The 13,913-nt window shown below is 46.7% G+C and overlaps 1 protein-coding gene across 2 annotated transcripts in view; it reads right to left on the bottom strand.

Moving 5' to 3' along the window:
* Positions 1-10,069, bottom strand: part of STK24 (serine/threonine kinase 24) — a gene marked incomplete at its 5' end in the record, with an annotated part of 106,667 nt that extends 96,598 nt beyond the window's left edge. Inside the window, one exon of one of the 2 annotated variants that reach the window (XM_081047182.1) lies at positions 9,614-10,069. In XM_081047182.1, the coding sequence (XP_080903308.1) occupies positions 9,614-9,655 (42 nt within the window). Of the gene's footprint in view, positions 1-9,159; positions 9,254-9,613 lie in introns of those variants that run through there. The other variant, XM_081047183.1, reaches the window with a different exon arrangement.
* Positions 10,070-13,913: the final 3,844 nt, after the last annotated feature.

Genomic DNA, 13,913 nt, shown 5'->3' with positions numbered 1-13,913 from the left:
CTGGGCTGTTTTCTAACTGAGGGACCCAGGTCGTTTCCCAAGCCTCAGTTTTGTCACCTGTAAAACTAGTGACCAGCCCAGCCGTTCCTGGCAGAGGCGCAGGATTAGCGAGGGGCGTAAGCAGCCCGGCCCTTTGAGAGGAATGCAGTACAATTCGGTTGCCTCCCTGCACGTCTCCCACTAAGGTCAACCACTGTTCATTGTCTTGACCACAGCACGGCCAAAGGCACTGTTTACCTTACCACTTATCTCTTCAGGTAACACAGTGAACGAGGAAAAAGGAAACCCACCTACTGGTGGGAACTGCTGAGGAAATGAGTAATTCTCTGTACTTGCATATCTTTTCCTTTATAAATTCCCTCTCAAGAAATGTTTAGTGCAATGAAAGTGCATTGTAAGGAAAGTTCGGACAATCCTTTCTTCAGCAGGTGCGCAGTCCATCGGGAGTTAGGCAGCAGTTTAACAGCTTGGCATTCACCACACGGAACATGGTTTTCAAGTTCTACAAAACTGTGCCTAAAATAGCCGCTGGCCAACACCTAGTCCCCACGTTCGGATTACTTCTCATTTTCACTTAGCAGTTTCTCACTATAAATGTCTACCCCAAAAAAGTCCTTTGCCCTTAAGTAGGAAATCATTTTAAGGCAGTATCCCAAAGGGCAGCTCTCCCTGTTTACAGCCGCACCCTCGAGTCACTACCCACCAATGCCGTGTTTACGGAGCCGCACTGCGCCCGCTCCCCACTGCGGAGTCCACAACCCTCCGACACGCCGCAAAGCTGCTCCGTCACACGTGCTCCTGCACCCACCCGGCCAGCTGGTCAGCGTGTGCTGTGCTCTGAGCCCCAGCCCTGTGCCGAGCAGCACACACGCAGCCAGGACTGACGCTGACCCCACTTCCAAGAAGCAGACACTCAATTCTGGATCATGGGCTGCGCCCCCAAAGCATCAATTAACTTAAGCACGTTTCTCCAAAGAGGGCTCCCTGAAATGGTTCTGTGCCCATTGGAAGTTGGCACCAGAAAGTGAGACAGAATGGAGAAAAGCAGGTTCTCAGTTCAAATTAGGGAGGTGGAGGGCACTGACCAGTTGAGGTGGAAAAACAAGCACATGTGTATACTGCCTTTCCTTACAGAGAAGAAACAGAAGGTAAGATCAAGTGGCGGAGGGGAACAGAGGCTCACAGGTCCTTCCTCAGACTCAGACCCCAAGCAGTCCTGCCGGAGCTTGGAATTCAAATTCTATTCATTCTGTTCATTCATCTATAAACTGAAGGACAGTGACCTTCCAGGTGGAGATCACAATGAGCATAAGCGTCAATTTTAGTCAATCCTGAAATCCCACTAAAACCAAAAATAAAGAAAATTTAAAAAAGAAAAAAGAAAAGACTAACCCTCCATATACCAGGAGGGAAGAAAAGACGAACAGCAATGAAACTCAGAAGCTGGAAAGTGCGTGGTGGGAAGAAAGACCAAGGAGGAGGAGAAAACAAATGCTACCGAGAGGTGAAGAACACAGAGAATGGACTCCATCGACAGCGCCAAATCCCCAATCACAGTCCCTGGCGGCTCAGGCGCCTCCGGGAGGGCGCACCTCCAGTGAGGAGCTAAAGAAGCCGTCAGACCCCCGACTGCCTTGCCCACCATCCTAGCAGCCGGCCAACTGCCCTGTGGCTCCCCTACCAGGAAACAACTGAAACCATATTCCGTGGAAAGGAAAACAGAGGGTTTCTAGAGCACAGTGACACTGCACAAGAAGCTGTGCCCACACTCGGTCCTTTCCGTCCATCCAGCACTCAGGTGGGCATGAGGCTCAGGCCAGAGAAGAAACCAGGCATCAGCCTGAGGGGTGTGCCAAGTGTGGACAACCACCAGGCTGGACCAGGGTCAGAAAGCTCCAGGGAAGGCTCCCCCAGGAGGCAAAAAGTATAAAAAGCTAAAAGAAACTGACATAAGCCACTCCTCGACTGCTCTGTCCAGTAGAAGCACCTGACATCACCATGGTTAAAAAAGCCCCACTCAAGGACTCAGCTTTCCAACCAGCTTGGTAGCCCCCCACTCTGACCTATTACTGGACATCCGAAGGTGGCCTCTACCACAAAAACAGAGACCAAACCAACAAAAAAGGGGGGGGGTGGAGGAAGAGAATCTATTGAGGATTAAAAAAACACAACGTAACTACAACTATCATACTCAGGGAGATAAGAGCAGGTATGTCAACTGCAACCAGAAAAGAACACTAAAATAAAGGAGCATTCAGAGAACAAAAAAGAGCTCTTAGAATTTACAAAGCAAAAGCAGAAATGAAATACTCATTAGAGAGCTGGAGGATAATGCTGAGATAATCCCAGAAAGCCAAGTAAAAAAAAAAACAGAGATGGAAAGTAGGCTTTAAGGGTAAGAACATTTGAAGACCAGTGCAGAAAGCCCAACATCCAAATAGCTTATGCAAGAGAACAAAGAAGAATGGGAATTCAAGAAACAATTCATCAAGAAGACCTGCGTTGCCAAATTAAAGGGGCCTACAAAGTACCTGCCACAAAAAAATGGAAATAGACCCACACCAAGATGTCACTGTGAAAATTCAGATCCTGCTAAGGTCAGGAAAAACAAAACAGCTTGTGTACACCAAATCCGGTACTGCAACACTGAAAGGTAAAACACAGTGAAGAATGCCTTCAAAATTCTGGAAGAAAATAACTTCTACCCCATGACTATACACCATGCCAAACTATCAATCAAGGGGAAAGGTGAAAATAAAGACATTTTCAAATAGCCAAAGGCCTCAAAAAAAACCTATCTCCCGTGTACACTATTCACAGGAAGAGATGTTCCACCAACACAAGGGTGTAAACCAACAAAGGATGACGGGTGACACAGGAAACAGGCCACCCAGCAGCGATCAGCAGAGAATCCCGGGGACAAAGGCAAAAGCAGCCAAAGGGGCACGAAGCATGGAAGCGCACCAGGCAGGTTGGAAGGCTCATGGGAAGATTTCTGCAGAAAGGTGAAACAAATAGCCTGTCAGTTCTCCCTGAACTTTCTGAGACGGTTTCAACAACTGGGATGAGTTTGGGGTTGAGTAAATGCTACTATAGACTGAATGTGTGTGCCCCCCAAAATTCCTATGTTGAGACACAACCCCCATTGCCATGGTTTGGGGGGGGGGGCCTTTGGGAACTGATTAGGTCACGAGCCCTCAGGTTTGGGACCAGTGATTTTATAAATGAGACCGACCCCAGAGAGCTCCCTTGCCCCTTATGCCACTGAGACTCGGTCTAGGAATTACCACAGAATCTGTCCTCAACTTGATCTTGGGCTTCTTAGCGTAAACGTTTATTGTTTAAGTCACCCAGTCTATGCTACTTTGTTGTAGCAGCCTGAACTAAATACATTACCAAAAAACAACTCCCCCCAAAAATTTCAAAAGTTAATCCTGGTTTACTAGTGGCTGGTTTACAAGGACTATTTACAGTCAATTAATGTACAGACTGATCTAACCAAAGTTACAATGTAACAACACTAGGGAGAGGGAGGGATGTGAGTGAAGGAGGCAACAAGAAAAATCCTCATCTTCATAGATAATGCCAGAAATGAGGGGGAGAAAGTAGCAGCAATTTTTAAATGTTCTTTATAAACAAAGGAGTAAAGACAACAATCAACTTAGATCAAAGGGACTGCCTTTGAGGAAGAAATGGAGGCAAGAGGCAAGTAACTGCCATCTCTCCAAACCTTACAAGAAGCCATCTGACTCTTTAAAACATATGCATAATTTCTTTAATAAAAACTAAACAAAAATCCTAAATAATTAAAATTTTTAAAAAGGACTTGGGTCTCTATGGTCTTTCAAATTTTAGGGCATAAAATCTTTTTTAAAAAACACAGAGATTGAAAATAATAGGATGATAAACACCAGCTACATATTTGGTATTAACATAAAACTTGAAATGTTGCCACAATTTATTCAGATACCAATAGGGTGCTGACCACACAAGGTTCCTTTTGCTGACCAAGAACCCTCATGAGAATATAATGATAGGTCTCTAAATAGACTGCCTTTGTAACCCACAACTTGAGATGTTTTATACTTTGTTGCAAACAAAGGTACATCTTGTTTTATTTTTCTCTAATCTCAACCTTGGAAACCAGGGAACGTTTTTTTAGGATTAGGAAATTCCATAGTCACTCTCAGGAGCCAGGTGTTGCAATAGGCATGTTTTTCTTTTTCCCAAAATATTTGGCACTATGAGTTTTTAAATACATTGCAATGCAAAAACATGCATTATGGGAAATGACTGGCCCAATGACAGCGGTTGACTCGAAGCAGCAAAAGAGGGATAACAGTGCAACTTCTACTTCCTGCACAAACTCCTTCCTGCCACAAGATTCCATTAATGATAACCGTGCTCAGCTAAAGCAGAAAAAAAGCCACAAGAGGGTTGGCTGGGTGCGGTCCATTTCCTGCAGGTACCAAGTTTCCAAGCAGGCAACTCTGAATCACTGGGAGAAATCACCCAAATAGAGAGTGAAGTAGCATGTTTCTCAAGAGATCACCAGACTCCTGGACTCTGGCTTCAGCATGACTGTAAAAATGCACTAGGGAGAAGCAACAACTACCAAGGGGCTCATTTCTTCAGTGACTACTCACACTGCATGTTGAACCAAGGTCCTAGAAAAATACTCTTCAACTGAAAAGCAGTGTCCACCTGCATCAAATAAACCAGCTCAGCTACGCTCTGTACCTCAAAGATGAGAACAAAAATTACAAAAAGTAACAAGAAAGCAGTGATGATGATTGCCACTCACCCCTAACTACTCTGTTAGAAGATTGTGCTACATTAGCTGCCTAGAAAAATCGAATCTGATCAATCGCTACTCGATGTTCACTTGGTTCTATGTGGAATACTATCAGGAACGTTCCCAGATCTGGGATGAGAAACAAAACATCCTGGACGCCTCTACATTATACTTTTTTACTTTAATTTTTTAAAATCTCTGACGACCTTCCCCCCAAAATATACACTTTTAAGCAAATAAGTTCTTAACACTATTAAGTTTTGGTGACATAAGACAAGAGGGAATATGAAGTATTATTGAAATAGGTATCTTTTTTAAAAAACAGTAACAGAAAACAGGCAACAGTAACAAAAATGTGCCTTTACTTATTCTTCAGTATAAAACAGCAAAAAGGGTCAAAATGAGAGGGGGCGGGGGTGGGACAGAGTAAATAAAAGAGTAAAATGTTCACTGACAGTTCAAATGACCAAGGTTTAAATCGACCTTGTGAAAAAGTCCACCCTGGCCATCCTGCTGACAGCAGCAGCTCCAACCACTGAGGCTTCCCTGCTGAACTCTCACTACCTGAGGTTAACCTCACCTCACCCCCGGTAATGCCACTGCCTTTCAAGCCAGCACCCAGCACTCCCAGAACCCAACTCCCTCTACCTTCGCCTACCTACCACCCACAACTGAGAAAGCAGGGTTCCTGAAGTACAGAACACTCAACCCTGCCCTACTGCAGCCAGGAACCAAGCCCCCTTTCCCTGGGCCCATGCAGTTCCCTCATCCCCAGCTCTCAACACCATACACCTCTGCTCTCTGTGCCCCTCTGTCCTTCATTTGGATTGGCCCTCAAGAGGCTGCGGCCTTCCTGAGGACAGGCCCAAAGGAGATTCTCACCTCTGCAGACAAATATGTTGCCTGAATGCAGGCTCCCCATCTAGTTCAATGTGCTAAGACACCAGGCCACATTCTACAGCTCAGCATTTCCCTCAAGGTGCTTTCAGAACCTAATTCTCACAAATACTCGAAAGGTCCACACATTGTAATACACCAGCCTTTACCCTGGGTGCAAATAGTAACAGACTGAACATGGGAAGGCCTCTTCCATGGAAACAGGAAAAAAACTATGGAAATGTGACACTAAAGAGGACAAAAAGGGACAAGAGCACTTAAGCCAAAATTAAATGCAACTGTCTTTCTGTTTGCCTTCATTTCCCAGATTTTGCAGAGCACACAGGTTGCATCAGGGTAAGCAAGAGCACTTGAGAAAAGCTCCCAAAGCATCCCAACTGGCCATTAACCATCTTGTACTGTATCCCCACACAAGGGGACTTCTCAGGCAAGGGTTTCTCCAAGCAGCTAGTGCAAAGGAAGGATAATGCTAACCAGTAGAAATTTTAAGTTTTCTCGCTGTTCCTGTAAATTGTCTGTACTTTCAAATATGAAAATATCTTAAATGTATGACATTGTCAAAACATGCTAACTTAACTCAGGTCTCACTACACATGTGACACAGCTAATCAGTACTTCTCAAACTTGGGTCAAACCACTCAGCTGTGAAATCAATTTAGTGTTGCAACCCGCTCCTTTTTCTTAAAAATATATCACATAACAGTACTTCACAAGTATTAAGGATCAGGACTATCTTCCAAACTTCTGTTTCAGGTCATGATGTAAAATACATCTCTTACATGGGTCATAGTCCAGAAAAATTCAAAAGTGACGGACAAAATTCTGTGAGAAATTTATAAATCAAAATATAATTCTTTTCAAATTACAACTTGTAAAAACTATGCCGTGATCAGTGCTCTTGCCTCCAACTGAAGCTTTATTTTGTTTTAATCTGAATTGAGTGGAACACCAAATATCCAATAAAGTACAGGGAGTGGTTAAATCTACACATCAACCTAATTTCTTTATGTCTATTTGTAATTACTACATTCAGTTCACGATTTCTATTTTTCCCCCCTATGCTAATATGGAGCTGGGGTGTTGGAAGTAAAAAAGAAAGGGACACTGGCACCCTTCATTAAACATTAAAAACAGATTTAGTCATCAACCCCTCAGCCAGGACCCGCCACATGAAATGGTCAATGGCTGCTGACTGAATAAAATACCAATCTCCTATTTCTCATTTCTTCACCAAACCCAAGTTGGAATGAAATGAATATTAATTTTTGTGAAATTAATAATACAGCATGGTGAGTATGGTCTTGAAGGCAAGAAAGACCTGGTTTCAATTCACAAATTTGTCCCATCTCACCTTGGTCGGTTCAATTAGTGTTTGGTTGATTCCCACATCTAGAAAATAGCATATAATAACTATGCCTCAAGTGGTAACGAGTAAGAATCAAGAGGCATAGAAATGATTTGCAAGACACTTAAAACTTATGTTTACATTAAAATGTTCTCTCATTCAGGCTTATTTTGTAGGCATCTTTGCCTAGGCTGCCTGAATTCACTGTACTGTCTTCCTAAAACTTTTAAGCCAGCTCCTTATAAGCCCTGGTCAGGAGATAAGAGAGAAAAAAGGGAGGGATGTGAGATGTATCAGGACAGAGCACAGAAGGGTTAGTAGTTCTCCTGTTTTATCCTAGAAAACAGGCCAAGGTGGGTGTGTCTTTAATTTAATCCCCAACAACACTGAGGAAAAGCCTCCCTGGGCAGGAGCAGCTGCTAATTCAAAGTAGGAAATAAATGTGCTTATTTTTTTTCTTGGGGGTGGGGGGGGTTGTTCGTTCCCAAATAGCAAACTAAAAACAATTATCATAGTTTATAGTTTATAGATGTACTTAAATATACAGATGACTGTCAAAAGCCACCTTCAACACCTCTACAACTGTAACAGATGAAAATTTGGTTGTTTCAAACAAATAAAAATTTATCAGCTTTCATACTGATAAAAGCAAACTAAAAACAGTTCCTTTGTAACACTACCTAGGGAATGCACTGTATTTGGGAGGCAAAGTTATTCAATGAAATTCACCTTCTTTTCCCAAGATTCAAGAATTTTGGCCCACACTGTTGAAGAAAGAAAAGCGAGGACAAAAAAGGGTACCTAGTAACCATCTGATACTGACTTCAGGGCACGAGCTAGTGAGGATTTTAAGTACCTTTTTAAACTGATGCTCTCTCCACAAAGGCGGAATACCTCGGTGGTAAACTCTCAGGGAGGCATTTGTGCTAGACTGCAACCTGATTAAAACAGCATAAAAGTCCGTCTAAAGGAAGCATTGAGCAGACGTATTTTTTTTTAATTAATTTATTTTTTTTGTCACTACAAGAAGGCCTTCTTGCTCTGCTGGTCAGAAATCATTTTTCAGCCAGTTCACCCTGCCTTCCTGCATCTCAATTCAAACCAAACCAAAGCAGGAACTTTAGGAAATACCAAGAAACCACATCTGATTTTTACCTAGTGGTCAGCAAAAGCTCAGCTTTTAAATGCACGTTGAGTTTAAAAACTCTTTGGATGAGATTCAAGGACAGTTTTCTTCAAGCTCTCTCTTACGGTATTAACTTTAACTGCTACTCCTTAAAAAAAAAAAAAAAAAACAGGCTAAAATTCTGGTAACTTTATGTTCCTATATTACAGTATTGCAAACCTAAACAATGAAATCGTTTTCTTTTTATGGTTTTAATGAGAGAAAAAATGGTGTGCGTGGAAAGAGAGGAACAGATTCCGGCTTTTAAAAGGCCAGGTCCTCCAGCCCCGTTCCTCTCAGCCCTCAAGGGCGAGGGAAGAAGACAAACGAGCCCGTGGCTGTCTGTAGGATAAATAATCCAGCTGGATACTGGGGTTGTTTTTTCATGATCACTCGTTTAGCTAAACTGGGAGAGCAAAACTTTAGTGACATACCCTCACTGCATCGTGAGGTTTTTTAATCCTAATGATTTTGACACCTTTTATGCGCTTACATACATTACAAATTAGCCAAACAGGGTGGTTTTCTTTTTCAAAGGGCTAAAAATGGTGCCCGATAGAGAAAAACTTGAACACCTTCATGTAATTTGAAATTCAACCTCTCCCCACCCCACAAAAGTCAATGGTAGGCCAACATGCCACAAAGTATCAACGGAACGGTTTACTGGGAAGAACTCATCTGGATTCAATCAAGTCTCAAAGTAAAAGCCTAGTGTCCCAGGACCGGGCGGGCCAGCCTGGGCTCGGGACACTCGAGTGCACGCTGTCCCAGGGAGCCAGCCCTTCTGCACGGTTTCCAGGCGCGCACTTTCCCCTGTGTCTGCACCAGAAGGAAACGCGCGCTGGAAGTGGAGCTGGCAGTCGCACCTCCCTCCACCCTGTTCCCGCTCCTCCACCCGGCAGGGCCCCGGACTAGTCCCGACGCGCCCGGGGCTCCCCTCCCGCCTCTCAACTTTACCGCCCGCTCGCAGGGAGGGGACAGGGGCCTCCAGCACCGGCCGCGCGCAAGCGGGGCCCAGAGACCGCGCCGGGGCCTCCAAGGGCATTTCCCCGCATCACTTCTCCCCCGGGGCCGGGGCCGGCGCTGGGCCTGCAGCTCCGGAGGCGCTGGGGACGCAGGGGGGCGGAGAGGGAGACGGCCGGCACCCCCACATCCCTCCCGGACCGGCGCGACTCCCAGCCGGAGAGGGCCGCCTGCAGGCCGCGGCCCCCAGGTCCCTGCGCCGCCCCCGGCCCCGAAACGCTGACCGCCGAGCCCGGCAGGGGCGCCCCGGGCCCTGGGAGCGGGACGCGGAGGCCGGCGCGACCCCGGAAGGGGCAGCGTGGGGGGGGCATGTTTACACCGCCAAGTTCTCCGCTTCCGCCCGGCCCGCGCATCCCTCCCGCGCCTCGGCGGCCAGGCTCCCGCTCACCTGCATGCCGGGCAGGCCCGACTGCACCGGGGAGTGAGCCATGGCGGTCAGGACGGCTAATTCCCGGGACGGGACGGCCGGGCCGCGGCGATTCGCGCGGGCGACGAGGCCCGCGGGCCAAGCGCAGCCCTCGGGCGACGAGGGCGGCCGGCCAAGCCCGAGTCGGAGCCCGAGGCCACCCCAGCCCCCGCAGGTCCCGGGCCGGATGGTGGCTCAGCAGCCGGCGGCGGGCGGCGTCTCCATGCACAGCGCCGGGAAGGGGCTGCGAGGGGCGCAGGGCCTCGCCGCGAATCGCTGCTGCTGCTGCTGCTGCTGCTGCTGCTGCTGAGGCTGAGGCTGAGGCTGCCGATGCCGATGCCGCCGCCGCCGGGCTGGAGCCGGAGGCCTGGAGTCGGGCGGAGGGGGCGCGCACAGCCCGCCCAGCCCGCGAGCGCCGAGCGCGCCCCGCCCCGGCCCGGCCCCCGCGCCCGCCCCCCGCGCCCGCCCCCGCGGCCCGGCCGGGGACCCCGCCCCGCGCTTCCGGGAGGGGGAGGAGGCGCGCGGGCGCCGGCTGCCCTAGGCCGCAGCCGCCGCCTGCCGGGGCGGGCGGGGACCCGAGTGTCGCTGCGGGCTGCCCTTTGCCCCCAGTTGGCGGCCGTAAGCGGGGAGGGGGCCTCAGCCGGAGCGGCCTCCCGGCGTGGGAAAGAGGGAACCGGGTGGGACCCGGGAATGGGCTGTGTGCCCACCCCACCCCCCGCCTGGGCCTGGTGGGAGTCCTGAGGGGGTCTGGACGGCGAGGGGGCGGTGAGCACCAGCTCTGACTCTGCCACCTTCCTCCCGCCCTCCTCCTTCCGCCCCCAGGACGCGGGCTCCAGGCTGCCTCCCCGAGGGCAGAGTCTGGGGCCGGGAGACCGGGAGGGAGCATGCCCCGCGGGGCCTCGGCCGGTGGTCAGCTCACAACTACCAGGGCGGAGTTTCTTCGCTGTCTCGGTGAAGTTTCCAGCCAACCCGCGGAGGACCCCGAGGGGAGAGGCCGAGAGCTGTTCATTCTTAGTGCTTTTGCTGCTTCGAAAACAGCCCCGCTTGGAACACTAGGCGCTGTAAACTCAGCTAAGAAGTGAGGGGGCTCAATCCCACCATCTCCTGGCTCAGGTTCCAGGCTGCAGCGTCCACCATGAGAAGGGAAATGCAGGGGAGGGAGGGGCAAGGAGGAAGGGAAGACAATAGAAGGAAACCGTGTCTAGACTTACCCCAGCCCTCTCCCTCTCTGCTGCCTCCAAAAGCCCCCGGTCCGCTCCGGGCACCACTTCTGTCTCCACCTTTTAGTCTCCAACTACAGAGGAAAGAAAGAAGGAACGAGTCTGCTGCCTCCAGAAAGTATTTTATTTACAATGACAGTGGTAGCCACTGAAGTGATCTGCTGTACCTCAGGTTGTTGGGATCCTGGCACCTCATTCATGCCTATGAATGAATGCCATGTTACACCATCACTGTGTGAGGTTGGACATACAAAAATGAGCCCCCAAGAGTTCACACACTACTGGAGGAAATTCTAAAAGTTCTCCACCGAGGTAAGGAGTGTTTATTCTCTGAGGTGTCATTGTATTGAGAGACTTTCAGTTCCCTTTGTGCTCTGGATTAGACAAGGAGGGGGGTGCTAAAATGTACGCCCTGCTTTCCCTTTGGGAATACGCGATACACGTGCTTTTCCTTGGGATTCTACAGGATACCTTCAGACAGCTTCAGGGTTGTCACTGGTACACTAACTTCACTGAGTTGTAAAGCCCAGCCGCCCCCAAGTACTGGGAAGAGAAGGTGGCAAATGCAAAGTGAAAAAAAAGCATGGGGGTGGCCGGTTAGCTCAGTTGGTTAGAGCGAGGTGCTAATAACACCAAGGTTGCCGGTTCTATCCCCACATGGGCCATTGTGAGCTGCGCCCTCAAAAAAAAAAAAAAAAAGAAAGGAAAAGCATGAATCCTGGTACCTAGGATTCACCATCTTTTGTAAATTTTGTGTACCTAAAAAAAAATGGGTACATAAAGAGATGAACAGTAAAACAAGCAAGAGCACAACTCTTAAAAATGTTCATAATCTTCAACCCAGGAATTCTATTAATATTTAGAAACAACCAAGACATGCATAAGAATTGATATTTAAAAAATGCAGTTCAGAGATATTTATAATCATGGGAAAACTGGGAACACATTAAAAGTCTAATAGATATTAAGTAAATGATAGTATATTCATACAGTGAGTACCACGTAGTCAGTAAAAAATGATGTATTTCAACATTTAGTAAAATGGAAAATATTGTCATTTTGTATTGTTAGAAACAAAATGCAGAGTACAAAATACTATATTATAGTCTGATCTCAAGCTACTTCATGTATATGAAGTTATATTTAACATATATATCATTTACATGTATGTATAATTTTATGTGTATATTTGTAAACAGAAAAACCTGAAAGTATATACACCAAGATTTAGCAGTAGCTTTTTCTGGAATTAAAGATGATTGTTTCAGTCAGTGGTCAACCAGTAGAGACCATCATGCTAAGAGGTCTCCTTAGGATCAGCAATCAGAGCTATAACGTGATAGCAGGATAAGAAGGAAGAAATAGGACAAGTGGACAGAAATGTTTGGACACTGATCTGAGGCATTACCATAGGAAACACAAAAAACGCAGGGGCCTGTTTTGTAGTGGGCCAGTTTGCAACAAATAAGCCATAGTGGGGCATTGGACCACAATACCCTGCGTATCAAAAGTATTCCAAATCCCTTTTCACCTCCAAAGACTAGTAAGGCTAAGAACAGGTATGTTACAGTAGGATATATAATACATCTGGACACAATTACTTGCATTCTTTAGCTGGTCTATTTCCCTGTACCCTGTTTATCTCCTCACCACAAGTGAACTTCATTTCCTCCTTTGACCATATTTATACTATTGAGCATCATTGTCCTTGAAAGAAAAGCAAAATAGGAGTTACTGTTCTGCACAGTCATAGGCAGATATTTCCCAGTATTCCCCAGACAGTGGCCTTCTCCCTTTGTTTTAACAGAACAGAGATGATGGACAGGGCCTGAGCCCATGATGCGATCCTGCCCAATTGCTCATTGAATCCATTCATACATTAGCACATTTTTTGAATGCCAAACACATCTCAGCATCTGGTTCAGTGCTGGGCGTATAAATACGAGGTTCTCAGATGCCTCTTATCCTATCCTAAGGACGTGGTCTCCCAGAATCTTAACTTCAGAATTTTACAGTACCACAATTGATTAAATTTAGAGTCACAATGTGTATATTTCCACTAAGGAAAGAAAAGGATTATCCTTTCATCCTCTCCCTTTTGTCACTTCCCTCCACCCTCAATTTATAATTCCAACAGATCATATACTACTGTAATTTCAGGAGAGATTTTGAGGGTCTCTATAAAGATCATGCATTTTCTGGTCTCCATGGAGATACTTACTAACCCAAGGAATTATTTTCATGCCCTGGCCCTCTCTGTCTTTTGTGTTGACCTAAGGACATGAATTGGGCAGTGAATTGTGCTCTGACACATATTAGGGACCACAAAGGACATTTCCATTCCCCTATATAAAGCCCCTCCAAATATAGAACCCTTGTGTATTGACTTCCCCTAAGCCAGCTCATAGCCTCAGCAGAGCTCAGAATGCAGCCAGAAACAAGAATTCAACAATCAGTCCCTTCACTTCTTCTGAGTTGAAAAGATAAACACCCCCAAATGCCACTTTATAAAGAACAGCTAGACAAGTAGCACATTAGCAATTAAAATTTACAGATTAAAGAAAGGGACTTACATGGTGAACTTTAAAGAGAAATATGAGTAGCTTGGATAAGTAACTAACAGAAGGCTTGACAAATTTCTACACATGTTTAGCAGGTGAAGACACAAAAGAGGAAGACAGATTTATTAAGATCAGTATAAAGCAGCAATGACTAGACATAGTTGGATGACATGATGTCAAGAAAATGTATGCTAAAGCCCTAGGAAAAGATCCAACTACATTGTGGAACAGTGAAAGGTAGTTGCAGTCTGTGACTGAGGGTCAGAGGGCAAGCTCACAGCACCATCATTCTAAGTCAGTTTTTGGTTGCACCCTACATTTGTTTGCTCAGGCTGCCATGACAAAGTACCATGGGTGGGGTGGCCTAAATAACAGAAATGTATTTCCTCATAGTTCCGGAGACTAGAAGTCCAAGATCAAGGTGTCAGTAGAGTAAGTTTCTTCTGAGGCCTCTTTCCTTGGCTTGGAGGTGACCGTTTTCTTCCTGTGTCCTCACACAAT

This window comes from Rhinolophus hipposideros (genome assembly GCF_964194185.1).
Source record: "Rhinolophus hipposideros genome assembly, chromosome: 4".
Lineage (NCBI taxonomy): Eukaryota > Metazoa > Chordata > Mammalia > Chiroptera > Rhinolophidae > Rhinolophus > Rhinolophus hipposideros.
Note: the sequence above shows the minus strand (reverse complement) of the source record. Positions and strands in the feature narration are given on the sequence as shown.